At 42.2% G+C, this 13,434-nt stretch overlaps 3 protein-coding genes across 5 annotated transcripts in view; all 3 read left to right on the forward strand.

Annotated features, from left to right (window-relative positions):
* The first annotated feature begins 277 nt into the window (after window positions 1-277).
* Window positions 278-6,063, forward strand: denr (density-regulated protein). Of its 2 annotated transcripts, none has more exons than XM_084383531.1 (8): window positions 278-449; window positions 1,175-1,275; window positions 1,373-1,392; window positions 1,514-1,596; window positions 3,489-3,580; window positions 4,303-4,419; window positions 4,514-4,653; window positions 5,753-6,063. In XM_084383531.1, exons 2-8 carry the CDS (start codon window positions 1,185-1,187, stop codon window positions 5,795-5,797), a joined length of 588 nt encoding a protein of 195 aa, XP_084239657.1. In that variant the 5' UTR covers window positions 278-449; window positions 1,175-1,184; the 3' UTR covers window positions 5,798-6,063. The 2 variants fall into 2 exon arrangements, with proteins under 2 accessions (XP_084239657.1, XP_084239658.1); XM_084383532.1 differs by lacking the exon at window positions 278-449 and adding an exon at window positions 485-586.
* A 133-nt stretch (window positions 6,064-6,196) lies between these two features.
* On the forward strand, window positions 6,197-8,490 carry LOC311275200 (hydroxycarboxylic acid receptor 3-like). Its single transcript, XM_084383528.1, has one exon. It carries the CDS (start codon window positions 6,509-6,511, stop codon window positions 7,499-7,501), a length of 993 nt encoding a protein of 330 aa, XP_084239654.1. The 5' UTR covers window positions 6,197-6,508; the 3' UTR covers window positions 7,502-8,490.
* A 112-nt stretch (window positions 8,491-8,602) lies between these two features.
* The window catches only part of clip1b (CAP-GLY domain containing linker protein 1b), a 34,419-nt gene continuing 29,587 nt past the window's right edge, over window positions 8,603-13,434 (forward strand). For both annotated transcript variants that reach the window (XM_084383516.1, XM_084383517.1), the window contains exons 1-5: window positions 8,603-8,729; window positions 11,920-12,111; window positions 12,230-12,628; window positions 12,727-12,857; window positions 13,267-13,391. In XM_084383516.1, the coding sequence (XP_084239642.1) occupies window positions 12,021-12,111; window positions 12,230-12,628; window positions 12,727-12,857; window positions 13,267-13,391 (746 nt within the window). In that variant the 5' untranslated portion in view covers window positions 8,603-8,729; window positions 11,920-12,020. The remainder of the gene's footprint in view (window positions 8,730-11,919; window positions 12,112-12,229; window positions 12,629-12,726; window positions 12,858-13,266; window positions 13,392-13,434) is intronic.

Consider the following 13,434-nt stretch of genomic DNA (forward strand, 5'->3'; position numbering starts at 1 on the left):
CCTGAGTTTCCTGCTTTTGCTTGACTGTCAAAGCACTTTGTAAACTCTGTTTTAAAGTTTATAATTATTATTATTTTATTATTATTATTATTATTATTATTATTATTATTATTATTATTATTATTATCCAAAAATAAAAGTTAAAAAAACATAGAAAATATCAGCAGTTGCATGAAGGTTAAGAAAGTAAGGGAGTTAAAATGGATCATGTCTATATGTGGACAGTCGGCAGTTGTCTGTTCGTCCTCCGGTCACCAGGGGGCGCTGCTGCACATCAACACCGCGTATCAGCCTCCTCAACGACTCAAACAAGAAGCGATACTAGGCGTGCTCAAAGTACGCCAACTAAACCTTATTCAATAAGAATGATTTTCCAAAAGTCCAACTAACGGTAATAATGCGAGTGGATTTACTGGACGGACATCAGTTTTAAGAGTATATTTAGCGGGGTACGTATCTCGACATTTCACCTGCCTTCAGTCAGTTATTCAGCAGCACAGCCTGGTCAGATAGCGGTGCGTTAGCTAGCTGAGTTAGCCTGCTAAGCTAAAGCCCACTAAACTGAGGTGCTGACGGTGACAGCTGGGTGAGTCAACGTTACCTGATGAATGAAACCACCGAAACTCATTTCGGCGATATTTTCTCAACTGGTACAGTTTATCTCCACCGTGATACTGTCCGGGCTAACCGTGACATTTAAAAATCACAGACATTAAAAGAAGCACTGTAGCTTAACGGTCTGTTTAAGAGCGCACCCACTGTGAAACAGCCGCATGTGTTAGCCAGCTAAAGCTAGTTCTGCTGACTTCTTTGATGCTGTTCAGCCAGCTGGTAAAGGGTCGGCACTTGTGTATTAAAATAGCCCCCGTGGGACCGACATGTGAACTATTTCAGTTCACATAAGTCTGTGTCATGATGTTAGCTAGCTGCTGCCCCGGACCTGTTAAGTGCTGAGTGTTGGCCGGGCAGGCTAGCATGATGAAATATTGGCAGGAGCCTTGTTCACTCATGTCCACACTGGAGTCTGATCACAACAGATCTAAAGGCGTTTTATTATGCTGGTCTGTAGGTTTGGACGTGGAGGGGAATCTTTAGGCTTTTTATCCTGCCTTTATTTTTGACTCATATGTGTCCTGTGCATTAATTTAAATCCATGTATTTGTCTTCCCTCTAGATAATTTGTGATGGCTACTACTGAGATGGAATCTGGTTCCTCAGATCATGGGACACTGGACCCTGATTCAAAGTACCCACTGAAAGTTCTTTACTGTGGAGGTACAGTATATTACATTTCACTCAGCCTGGCATCTTTACAAGTTGTATTTTGGTGCCCTTTCAAAATGTGACGATGTGACGTTTCTTTCCTCCGCAGTGTGCTCTCTGCCTACAGAGGTAAGTTTTTTATGATCACAAACATTCTGCTGTTTGACCCACTTCACTCACAAAATGCCATTTGAGATATTTAAGCTTTTGTTCATGGTGTAATTGAATCCACACTCTTTTGTGTCTGCAGTATTGTGAGTACATGCCTGAGCCGGCCAAATGTAGGCATTGGCTCGAGAAGAACTTTCCAGATGTTTTTGCCAGGATGACTGTTGGTGAGTGCCATTAAAGATTATAGCCAACGACATTCATTCATTTCTTAAATTCCCCAAACCTGTACATGCTGTACTTTAAATGAGGGATGTTCGATATATATATATAAATCGAGCCGATAAATAATAGAACATTTACATGATCGGTTATCCGCAGATAAAGAAATAATAGCCGATTACACAAAGCCAAACTGCTTTTGTTGACTTAACAAGTGCAGCATCTACACACAATAGGTGGTGGTACGCACCTTTTTAAAGTTGTTTTGTGAGCAGCCAATAAACACAGATAAGAACAACAAACAAGCTATTGTTGCACTCAAACTGCTGCACCTGTGTAGAGCCACGCGATGTAGACAAGAGCCACACATGTCATCACTGGTGTGAACACAACACGATGGACAAAGTCTTCATGTTTAACCATAAAATCTTATCACAGCTATCGAATATCAAATAAACCATCTTTGGTCACTACGTCTTAGCCCTTCTTGCACTCAGGTGTGCATGAAAAAGCATAAAAATGTTGGTTTCTATTCTCAGTTATTTTAATCGTTATCGGCCATGACAGTCAGGTAATTATCGGTTATCGTATCGGCTGAAAAACATCCATATCGTGCATCCCTGCTTTAAACATTTGTGACCTAAGAATTAAGGATGGGACGATTAAAGATATTATGGTGGATTGTGATTTAAAACCCACTCATAGTAAGCCATCTAGTTGGCTGATGCAGAGTCCTTTATTGGTTTCCTGATATATTTTAAATTGCCTGAACGTGTCACAGTGGCTGAAGGCTCGGCTCGCTCACTGTATCCCCACTAAAACTAGTTCAATCAGATGTGTGTAAATAAAAAAAACTACAGAGAGATGAGATTACCACCATTTTGCAAGATGTAAGGTTAAAGTGATTCCAGTATGATTCTGTGTAATATTTTGATGAACATCATGTTAATATCCCAGTTATGTTGAACAGGATAATCGTGACATGAAATTTTCACATCCTCTCATGCCCACTCAGAACAGAGCTGCACAGTATAGATTCATTAAATATGTATTGTTGCATGAATGCCTCAGCTTGTGAGGTCGTCAGATCTATGATGTTTTTTCTCGTTCACAATTGTTTTCAGTGTCAATATTTCCTTCTGAACCCAGCAAAAGTATATTGTCACTTTTTCTTGATGTCCACATAATGTGACATGTGTTTACCCCTTAACATAAAGCTTTTGGGTTGGAAAAATGATTTTATTCCACATTCACTGACAGTATTGTACAGTATGTTTGCTCTGTATCATCTTGTTCCAAGTCTTCTGGAAGCTACATGATGTTTACACTGAGTTTATTCCATCAAATAGAAGTTTACTACAGGAGAACCCCAAAATTCAACCTTATATTTGGTATCTTTGGGAACTCTGTGGATTTAAACAATATTGGCTTACAATAAAAATATTGTGATATTTGTTTTATGAGTGAATGGGTGAAGAAAGTAAGATTTCAACGTGTTAGAACTTTGTATTGTTTGCTTACCTCCATTGATTTAGTTGGACTGTAACAGCTTCATCAAACAATCATAGATTTCCATTTTCAACACAAATTACAGGTTAAAATGGAGTTAAAGTTAAAGGACCCAAAAAAGGTTGCTATAAACCAGGGAGTCTCACTGGAAAGCCCTAAAGCTGTGAAAGATTTTACCCCAAAACAGGGAGAAGAGTTTAATCAGTTATTGTGGCGCCCCAGTAGCTCAGTTGGCCCTCTGCTGCATATTGAATTAAAGCACAAAAAGCCCCCCAACATAATAATAATAATAATAATAATAAAAAAGAAAAATATGTATATTATTAAAGATCTAAATATTGTTGCTGGATTGGTTTTAATATTTTCCTCGTCTTCTTCTGTCCTACTGGCCCGGCAGCAAATGCACCCAAGCAAGAATCCGGCACTGGAGAAGCGCCCCCTGCTGGCGAGGACGAGGAGAGAAAGAAACAGAAGAGAGGTATGGTGGTTTTTTTAGCCGTATTTTAGGTTATTGTGTCGTTTGGTATAAATTCAAATATTTTTATGTGTCACAACAAATACGTTCTGCTTGTTTTGAGTTATAATCCCTCAGATTTCAGTCAAATTAGGAAATTTATCAAATTTAAACATTTCAGCTCGTTCTTTCCTCCCTGAAATGTTTCGCGTTGATGTGCTATCAAAAACTTATGAAAATGACTGTTTGATCTTGTTTTGTAATTACATTTTTGATGAACTGACAGCAAATCCTTTCCGGGCTTTCCTCCGACAATTTCACATTAAAAGCCAAGTTTAATGTGTTTTAATATGAACTAGCATGAATAGGAAATGTTGTGTTGGCATTATCAGTAACGTGATACAGCTGGATGAGAGTGAACAGTGAACAGTGAGGCGGATATCAGTGAGATTAAAACATTCCCTGTGAATCACCTCTGTGTATGAAAGAAATTTAAATACAGCACCGGAAAGGCGGACTCCGCCACTGACAAATAAAACTATTGAATAGAAATGAAATCATTGGAAATAAATACACTGGCTGTTGCTGAAAATGTCTAAAACAAGGTTTGATTTTAATTTTTATTGGTTAATGTTGTAAACGAAACTCTCTCTGTAGTTTTTGTATCATTATAGTGACGTCTCAAGTTTTTTTGAATCGACACCATAAGAGGTTTGAAAGACTTACATTGGTTTTATCTTTTCAAGGTGGAAGAGGTCAGATCAGACAGAAAAAGAAGACGGTGCCTCAAAAAGTCTCGATAGCAAAAATCCCAAGAGCCAAGAAAAAATACGTGACACGGGTGTGTGGCCTGGCAACATTTGGTAAGAGTTTGGTGTTTTGTTTTGTCAACTTCGCTGCTCTCTCGCTCTCTCTTTCTGTCAGTGCTTAACATAAATCCTGTGTTGACTCCTGCAGACATCGAACTTAAAGAGGCTCAGCGATTCTTTGCCCAGAAATTCTCTTGTGGTGCCTCAGTAACAGCAGAGGATGAAATAATCATTCAGGGAGATTTTACAGACGACATAATCGACGTCATTCAAGAGAAGTGGCCTGAGGTGAGTTTGTCTTGAGTTTTACCTTTGTAAATGCTTCATCTTGCCTAGGTGTTTCTCTTTTTCCCTCAACGTCACTTTCTCGTTTTACCCACACAATGCTGTTAAAAAATGAAAGACAGTTGGTCTGAGGAGAGGAGGGATTTGGCTTAATTACTGAGAAGAAAGGATAAGTTCACCCAAAAATGAAAATTGAGTCATTATCTAATTATCTTTGCTGATGGAAAGTTGGATGAAGTGACTTCGTAGCAAAACAGAGTTGCAGCGTTCTCCTAAACTACTCATGTAGCTGTGGACTTGTTGTAAAAAGCAGTGATGAATAGATGATGATTAAGAACAGTGTCTTTTTACAATTATTCCTAATGAGGAGTGATCATCTGCAGCAGCCCAGAGAGAAGTCGCAGCTCCTGCATCTTTTTTCCGAGTGCTCTATTCTTTCGTTTTCTTTCCTATCTTTTCAGGAAGGCGCTGGTGACGCCACCGTCGCTCTTTTTCTTTTTCCTGTATAATATTCACCGTCTTGTTTATCTCCTGTGGATCATGTATAGATCTCTGATGTCAAATAATAAAAAAACAGATGGTAAACCACAAAGGGGCAGTGTTGATCATACAGTGGTGGTTGTCAAGATATTGTTAGGTTTTTTTGTCTTGGCGCATAAACTCTTCATCCCAGTGTCCCGAGCACACTGCCAACACTTTTCTGCCTTTAAAAAAACCCCTCTGTGTTGACAGAGGCCGTAAGTTTTTTATTTTTCGGTGAACTTATCCTTTAATAAACAGGAGATAATAGTGCATTTATTGGGGACTATTTTCAGCTGTGGATTAATCCATATTTGGTGCTCTAGTGAGTGTATGTTGCATCAGGGCGGTGTGTGTGTGTGGGACTGAGTCAAAATAAACTACAGTGTGTGTGTTCGTGGTGATGAAGGAACATGTCGGCATGTGTTTTTAATAGTTTCTGGACAACAATGGAGCTCTGAGGCACAGAGGAAGAAGATACATCAGGCTTTGATAAAGGGTTTTGATCTTTTCATTGGATCTGTTGACACAGAAACTTGTGTAACTCATTATTGAGTCCAGTCTCTGTTTCTCTCCCTTGTAGGTGGATGATGACAGCATCGATGATCTGGGCGAAGTCAAGAAGTGAAGACCAAATATGCACTTTTACTGAAATGGATGTGACCTGTAACAGCGATAACCCGGCCAAATGTACACATTAAGTCATTTTATACCTATTTTATTTACTGTTCATAAGAAGCTGCGGACTTGGCCACTCACTTGGCATTTTCTTTTTTTAGTTGGTAGCTGCTTTCTCTCGTTTGCCAAAGGTGTGGTATGACGTGAATCCCTCCCAAATGTTCTTCACTCAAGCAAACTGTAGGCTAATAAATTTCAGTCTCCCTCTGGCCTGTACACTCACGTCTTCTTTCCAAGTTTCTTTTTTGTTTTGTTTTGTGTCCATGGGTGCAAGACATTAAAAATGATTTCTTTTTCAGGGTTATGATTTGTTGTAATCGCCTGCTTTATCGGAGTTAAATGGCCTCGGGTTACTTGTTTTTCAGGCGGCCCACTCAAACCCCTTGAGTCAACCTATTCCCCTGCATAATAGTTTTATAATGAGGGCACATCCCTCGACAGATAACATTTACAGTTGTTTCCATGCTCCTCTGGGTCAATATCACTCCCCCAAAGATAACACATAGTGCACAGCTGTTCGCCACTTAAGAATTTGCATGTTTGCATGAGAGCAAAGATAATTCCCTACCAAAGAAGTCACCTGGTACAGCATATAGATAGACAAATATATCTGTGTTGACACTGTAGAGCGGTCGGCTGTGCTTCATTGACAGTTCACAGGATGAATCTCAACCAGTCGGACGTGTGCTGCGCCTTCGAGGCTCCCATCCTGGACAAACTTTTGCCTCCAATCCTGATCTTGGAGTTCATGTTTGGACTGATGGGGAACGTTGTCGCCCTGTGGATGTTCATCTTTCACATGGACGAATGGAAACCCAACTCTGTGTACCTGACTCACCTGGCCGTAGCCGACTCCATCGTTCTGTTCTGCCTCCCCTTCAGGGCTGACTACTACAGGCGTGGAAAGCACTGGCTCCACGGTGACGCCATGTGTCGCATCCTGCTCTTCCTGCTGGCTGCCAACCGTGCGGCGGGGATCTTCTTCCTCACGGCTGTCGCTGTTGACCGCTACCTGAAGATCGTCCACCCATTGAACCGGATCAACCGAATGGGCCTGGGCTACGCTCTCATGGTCTCCCTCGGACTCTGGGGTCTGATTTTTCTTGCCACAGGTTATCTTCTTGCCAATGAGCACTTCTTCTACAACAGCAACCGTACACAGTGTGAGAGTTTCAACATCTGCATGGGCTTCAGTCCCCTGTCCACCTGGCACAACACCTTCTATGTGGTCCAGTTTTTCCTTCCCACTGTAATCGTCGCTTTCTGCACGATCAGAATCACGTGGCAGCTGAGAAGCAGAACCTTGGACAAAACGGGGAAAATCAAACGGGCCGTTCAGTTTGTCATGGCTGTGGCTTTAATCTTTATTACCTGCTTCTTTCCCAGCACTATCTCACGCATCGCTGTGTGGATCCTTAAGGTATGGTATAATGAATGCAAATACTTCGAAGAGGCCAACCTGGCGTTCTACACGTCGGTGTGTTTCACCTACTTCAACAGTGTCCTCAACCCTGTTGTGTATTATTTCTCGAGCCCTTCCTTCAGCGGCGCCTTCAAAAAGCTCCTGAACAAGCTGCTGGGAAGGACCGACGACAAAGAGGAGCCAGAAACTAAAGAGAATGAAATTTCCACCGTTGATCGTAGAAAGATATAAAGCCAGGTGCTGTTGTGTTTCCTGCTAATATTGTTACATTGAAGCATAATACACAATAATACACTTTTAAATCCGTGGTTACTGATAAAAGAATCACATTATCCAAGTGTGAAGAGGTTTTGCTGTGATATCTGAAGTTATAATCAGCAGCTTTGTGCTGTGTACTTATAAACGTATAACCCTTTTGAGTGTGGTAGCAATTTTTAATGGGTACTTATGAGCCATTAAAGGGTCACGCCACCAATTTTACACATTAAAGTGTGTTTCCAGGTCTTGGGGAGTACTACTGTCTATGTTAAAAAAGTACTTAAAACCTTTTGTGGCTCCAGTGGAAGCTGCATGGACCTGGTGCCTACATTACCCACAATGCAACTCAAACTGAGTGGCATCACTTGAGGGAATTGGTTGGAGCCACTAACTGCTTTATGCTACTTTTTTCACATATGCAGAATTGCTTCTCAAGACCTGTAAACACCGTTCAATGCCTGAAATTAGTGGCGTTGCCCTTTAACAGTGAAAAATACTGTGCAGTAGCAAAGTAACCTGGTTGAACATGTACTGCAAATGCTTGTAAAGGTAACAATAACTGTCAAATATGTGATTTTGCATATAAACATACGCTTTATCTCAGTAAGGGAGTTAATATAATACTTTGCATTGTCAAACACATCGACTGTGAACAGCAAACACTGATTTTCAGCCACCCAGTAAAACAATATTTACATACCAGCTGAAGGGAGGTTTAATGACTTCAGTCAAGCAACTTATAAACATCCATTGCAAAGTGAAACATCTGTGTGATAGGAGGTGAGCGTGCAGGTAATTTGTAGAAATACTATAAAAGCAATGTGTGTGTTTTTGTTTTTTTTGTCTTTTTGTCATGATGTGTGCATATACTTCAACTCACATTATTTGTATCCTGTCATATTTCGTTTCCAATGAATTCATTAAACATTATGATAGCTAAAATAAATCATATATTACTTTTGTGCCGTTTTCCTTTGTGTTGGTGTGTTTTCCGACTCGAGAAAGCGCTTCTTTTTTTTTTTCGGTGCTCGGATGTACGAGCGTACGTTCGGTCCCGTGAAGGCAGCGCTGGTTCCCAAGGTGACGTCATTGTGTGAAGCTGGGGCTGGGCAGTGGGAAAAACATGTAACGGTGCGAAGGTACGCTGCTGCACCCACACACGGCATCCTTCACTGAGACCCAGTTCACCGAGAGAGACCAAGTAAGCTCCCGCAACAACTCTCTCCACACCTGCCTGCTTTCATTTCACCGTAATGTCACCTGAACCGGCCGTTGGTTGCTTGACGTTAACGGCAGTTTGTGCGTTGTCGCTAATCTGAAGCTAGCTAGCTGTGGCAGTTGGGAGCGCATTCCAGCAGGCAGCGAAGCGCCAGCTAGCAGGATAATGAAGAAACAAGTTGTCAGTAACGTGTGTGGTCAAATTAACCTGTCGGGGTGTAATTAAAACATGTTAGAAACGGTTAGAAAAAGTGTTGGGGCGGTGTAAACCCAAGTTACTAGCCTAGCTCCAGGGATGCATCAAGTAGGGAGCAGCCCAGCCCGGAGACAAACAACACGGCCAGTGTCATCATCATCATCTGTCCGTCACAATGATTTATTCATTCACGGTTTGTATATTCAAAGCTCGCCTGGCTGTTTTAAAGGCTGTGGTAGTCTGAGAGTCCACCAGAGTCTGTGGAGCCGCAGGGTGAGGTTTGACAGCTCTGGGTGTGCTCGTTGTTTTGGTCTGGCAGCACCGGCGGGGCGGAGGGAGGGAGGGAGGGGGAGCAGACAGGTCTCCTGTTACCTGGCCACTGCAGAGGATGAGTCTGAAACACACACCTCTTCTTCTGTGGTACCATGAAATGTTAGGTACAGGACACATCGAGTCAGTCCTCTTCTTTATTATTAAAGAAAAACTTATAAAGATGTTAAACACTGCTCAAGTTTTTAGACACCATGGCCGGATTAACCTGCTGTGAGACTCTTCCCTCTGAGAGCAGCTTGTTTGTTCACTTATGCAAAGAATAAATATTTCTGAGGTTGTATTATTACCTCATTAATATTGAAAATATGAAAGCAAGTTTACTCGTCACCTCCTTTTTTCTCTTTTGTTGCTTCCACCCCTCATACATGACAACTATTTGTTTTTTCGTGGATCATAAAGACTGAGCAAAGCTACATGAATAGAAACCAGATCTGCAGCTAGAGATTATAGACTTTCATGGTATGATATCTTTCCTCAGTTTCATCATCTTAGTACGGTAATTTATTTCACCACGCTACAGATGTATAAAATCACATGAGCATTTGTGTCCAGAGGTTTTTTCTGAACAGTTGCTGCCTTTTGAAACAGAGTTCATAACCAAATAATACAGTACAAAATAACCAATAAAGATAGACAATAAGTCAGGTCAAAGAGCTGTTTAAGTAAAAGTGAAAGAAAAATAAATTGAGAAAATCTCCTAAATTGGCGGAGTGTGATTTATAAACAGTGCAATGCTCCTTTTCCTGCTTTGTTGCCGTTGGTTTAAAATGCACTGAAACTGAACTCTTAACTGACCGCAGTGAAGCAGGATCCGTCTTTAGGCCCTAAGAGTTGATAATGTGGTTTAATACTGATTCCCAAACATGATTTGAATGGTGAGTGGACTGTGCAGTTTCCGTCTTCTCCCGGTTGTTAAGACATTTCAGAGAGTACCTGTGATACTGTAGGAGAGCATCTATGCATCTATGCTGATTGTTTTGCATCAGAGCGTGTTTACCGGTCGTGGGCAGAACTGCTGCACATGTGAAAAAGTTACATAAAGCCTTTTGTGGCTTTAAGCTCAACACGGTGACGTGTCACTTGAGTCAGCGTCACTTGGGGCTGAAGACGACATGTTGAGAAATGAAAATAATTCAAGTTGTGGATTTAAAAAAGCAGTGAGCTTAGCAGACTTATCTCAGCTAGAGGTTAGAAGCTAGCGCTAGCTGTCACTCGCATAACGCTCCAGTATCCCCAACTAAACTGTATTTTGGGTAACGCAGGAGCCCGGCTGACATCTCTGGTTGTACTGCATCAGTTTTGAAGTGCCCATCATCTGACTGCCACACGATGTTATTGGATGGAGTGCTCTGTTAGTGTAGTAGGTGATGTGTGGAAACACAGCCTTGACTGTGTTAAACATAACGTCTGTGTTGACCCGCTGCACTCAGAGTGAATCATCTGCTTTATGAATAAAAATGGAGGCACGAAACAAGCTGCTTCAACACCTACAAGAGCTGCAGGAAGAAAACAGCTGATGTTAGAAGAGAGGAACGTCTCACTTTAGTGTGTGAGGCGGAAAATCAGCGTCACTTTATTTCACATGTGAGTTGAGACGTTGCACACGTGATAGTAAACAGCTTGGTGATAAACAGTGGGTTGTGATATGCAGGAGGAGGTGTTGAGGCAGGGTTGAATGTTTGGAGGCCTCGCCGGGTCTTGTAGCAGCTCTCACAGAGATGCTGTTGTAGTTATTGGAGGAGGACAGTGTTTTATTGTTTTTTACAGCATTGAATCAAAGCAGAACTTCATTAATACATTTGCTGGTCTTCAGAAAAAGAAACAACAACTATTTTGATAGCTGATTAATCTCTGAGGTTTGAGCTTCCTCCTGTACCGGTTAGTTGATCGTCTTCGTGCACACAGGATAAGTGACCGGAACTGCTGAAGGCTACCGGTAAGCTAGCTGAGTCTTTTACGGGATTTTGAGGATTTTGATTTTTTGTTTGTTTTTTTGGATGGTCAGGAGGAGTCTATCACTGACACTGCCTTTGAATTCGATTGATCGAAATGAAAGTCAATTTTGATCTGTTCTCGATTTAGAGTATCAGAGTAAAAAGTCTCCCTCTGAAGGACATTTGTGGTCAAAGCTAACTGAAGCTCACGTCATATTAATATAATTCAAAGACTATTAAAGTTAAAGGTAGAATCAGTAGGATTTGTCCCAGCTGTTCCTGAACGCACCACAAAGATAGTTGATTGTTGAGTCTCATTCTCAGGACGTCAAATAGACACATTTTGGGTTAGTAAAGTGTCCCGAGCAGCAAACAAAGTGAGAACATGAGAAAATCCAGGCAGAGGGCTGCAGGGTTCACAGCTTTTCTTGTAAAAAGAACTTGAAAACATTTTAAACTTAATGATTTTTGTTAAGCAAGGAAGACAACAACTCCCATGATCCCGCGCTACTTCACAACATCATCAAACTACATCTTTTGTTTTCATTGTTTAGATTGAGAGACTCCTAGTGGCAGAAATGACATACTGTGTCTTTAAAAACATGAATGCCAGCTTGTATTTCTCCAACGTCCCCATCGTCTTCCCACAGAGCTAAAAGTTGTTGTTTTATATTTTGAGTGATGAAGGCGACATTTTCTTTGTTTTCCAGCTCCCTTCCATCACATTGGGACTTTGTGGGGTGGTGGGGAAGGCCTAGTCCCCCACCTTGTTTAGGCCAGTTCCCCCCGACCCGAGGACAAACAAGGAGCCATGAGTACTTCAAGCAAAGCCAGCGGGCTCAAACCGCCCAGTAAAATAGCCCGTCCATCCGGGGTGCCATCGAAGACGTCTCCATCCTCTGGTAAGGAACGGTGACGCCGGCTGTACGGGCCCTTAGTAGAAACCTTAAAACTGGCTTCTAACTGACTTGTATGCTTTCTGTGAGAAGTGATAGCATATAATCATAATTGTGATTGCAGGTGCTCCAAAGCCAGTTCCCCCCGAGAAGACCCCAGGCACCGTGACCTCCCCGACCCAGGAGGGGAGTGCCGACTTTCAGATTGGAGAGAAGGTCTGGGTCAATGGCAACAAGCCCGGCTACGTGCAGTTCATCGGGGGCACGCAGTTCGCTCCAGGCCAGTGGGCGGGGATCGTGCTGGACGAGCCCATCGGGAAGAACGACGGGTCTGTGGCAGGGGTCCGGTACTTCCAGTGTGAGGATGGGAAAGGGATATTCACGCGGCCTTCAAAGCTGTCCAAGACTGCGCTGCCGGAGAAAGAGGCGAACGGGAGGCAGGCCAGTCCAGCTCCAGGAGCCTTGGCGACAAGCGAGTCTGCACCTGGTGCACCTTCTGCACCTGCTGCACCTACCTCAATTGGTAACAGTGAAAATACAGAAAGCATGGATGTTGTTCAGTGAAGTAAAGGCAGCTCTTTTGTCTAGAAAAAATACTAAAAATGTTTATTTGTTGTTCAGCTCAGGGCACCGGCATTAAGACAAGTTCGGCAATGAACCGAATGATGTCCAGCGAGTCGGTGTCAAACATCTCAGACCCAGACTCACAGAAGAAGATCAAGAGGGAGCTGAGGCTGGGAGACCGTGTGCTGGTGAGAAGCTCAGTGTTTGAACCTCAGAGGCCTTAAAATAATATTGTGATACCTGATATATATCTCGATATTTTGAAATCTCCCTAAAGTATTTCACTGTAATTCAGCTTTTAAAACCAGGAAAACACAACACTTGATATACAGTATATGCTTACTCCAAAGTGTCCCCAGTGTTAATTGTTAGTTAGGAGTTCAGCAATAAATATTAGATGAGTGGGTAATTTAATCTGACACGGGAGACCGTTTGAACAGAGTCTGGACCTTAATTATTACCAGCCTTGTTGGTTGGTTGGTTGGTTTGTCAGCAGGATGACTTTAAAGTGGCCAATTCTTATGTAATGCACCTTTGATATTGGATTAGGCTTGACTGAATTAAAGGGCCTTGGCCTTGTCTTTTGTGTGTATGCAGGTTGGTGGGACGAAGGCAGGAGTGGTTCGGTTTCTGGGAGAGACAGACTTTGCCAAAGGGGAGTGGTGTGGAGTGGAACTGGACGAACCACTCGGCAAGAATGACGGAGCTGTGGCGGGGACGAGGTAAACAGTGTAAATCTGTTTTAACAACATCAATCGTAAAGGT

The sequence above is a fragment of the Pagrus pagrus genome (genome assembly GCF_965226575.1).
Source record: "Pagrus pagrus genome assembly, chromosome: 19".
In the NCBI taxonomy this organism is placed as follows: Eukaryota; Metazoa; Chordata; class Actinopteri; order Spariformes; family Sparidae; genus Pagrus; species Pagrus pagrus.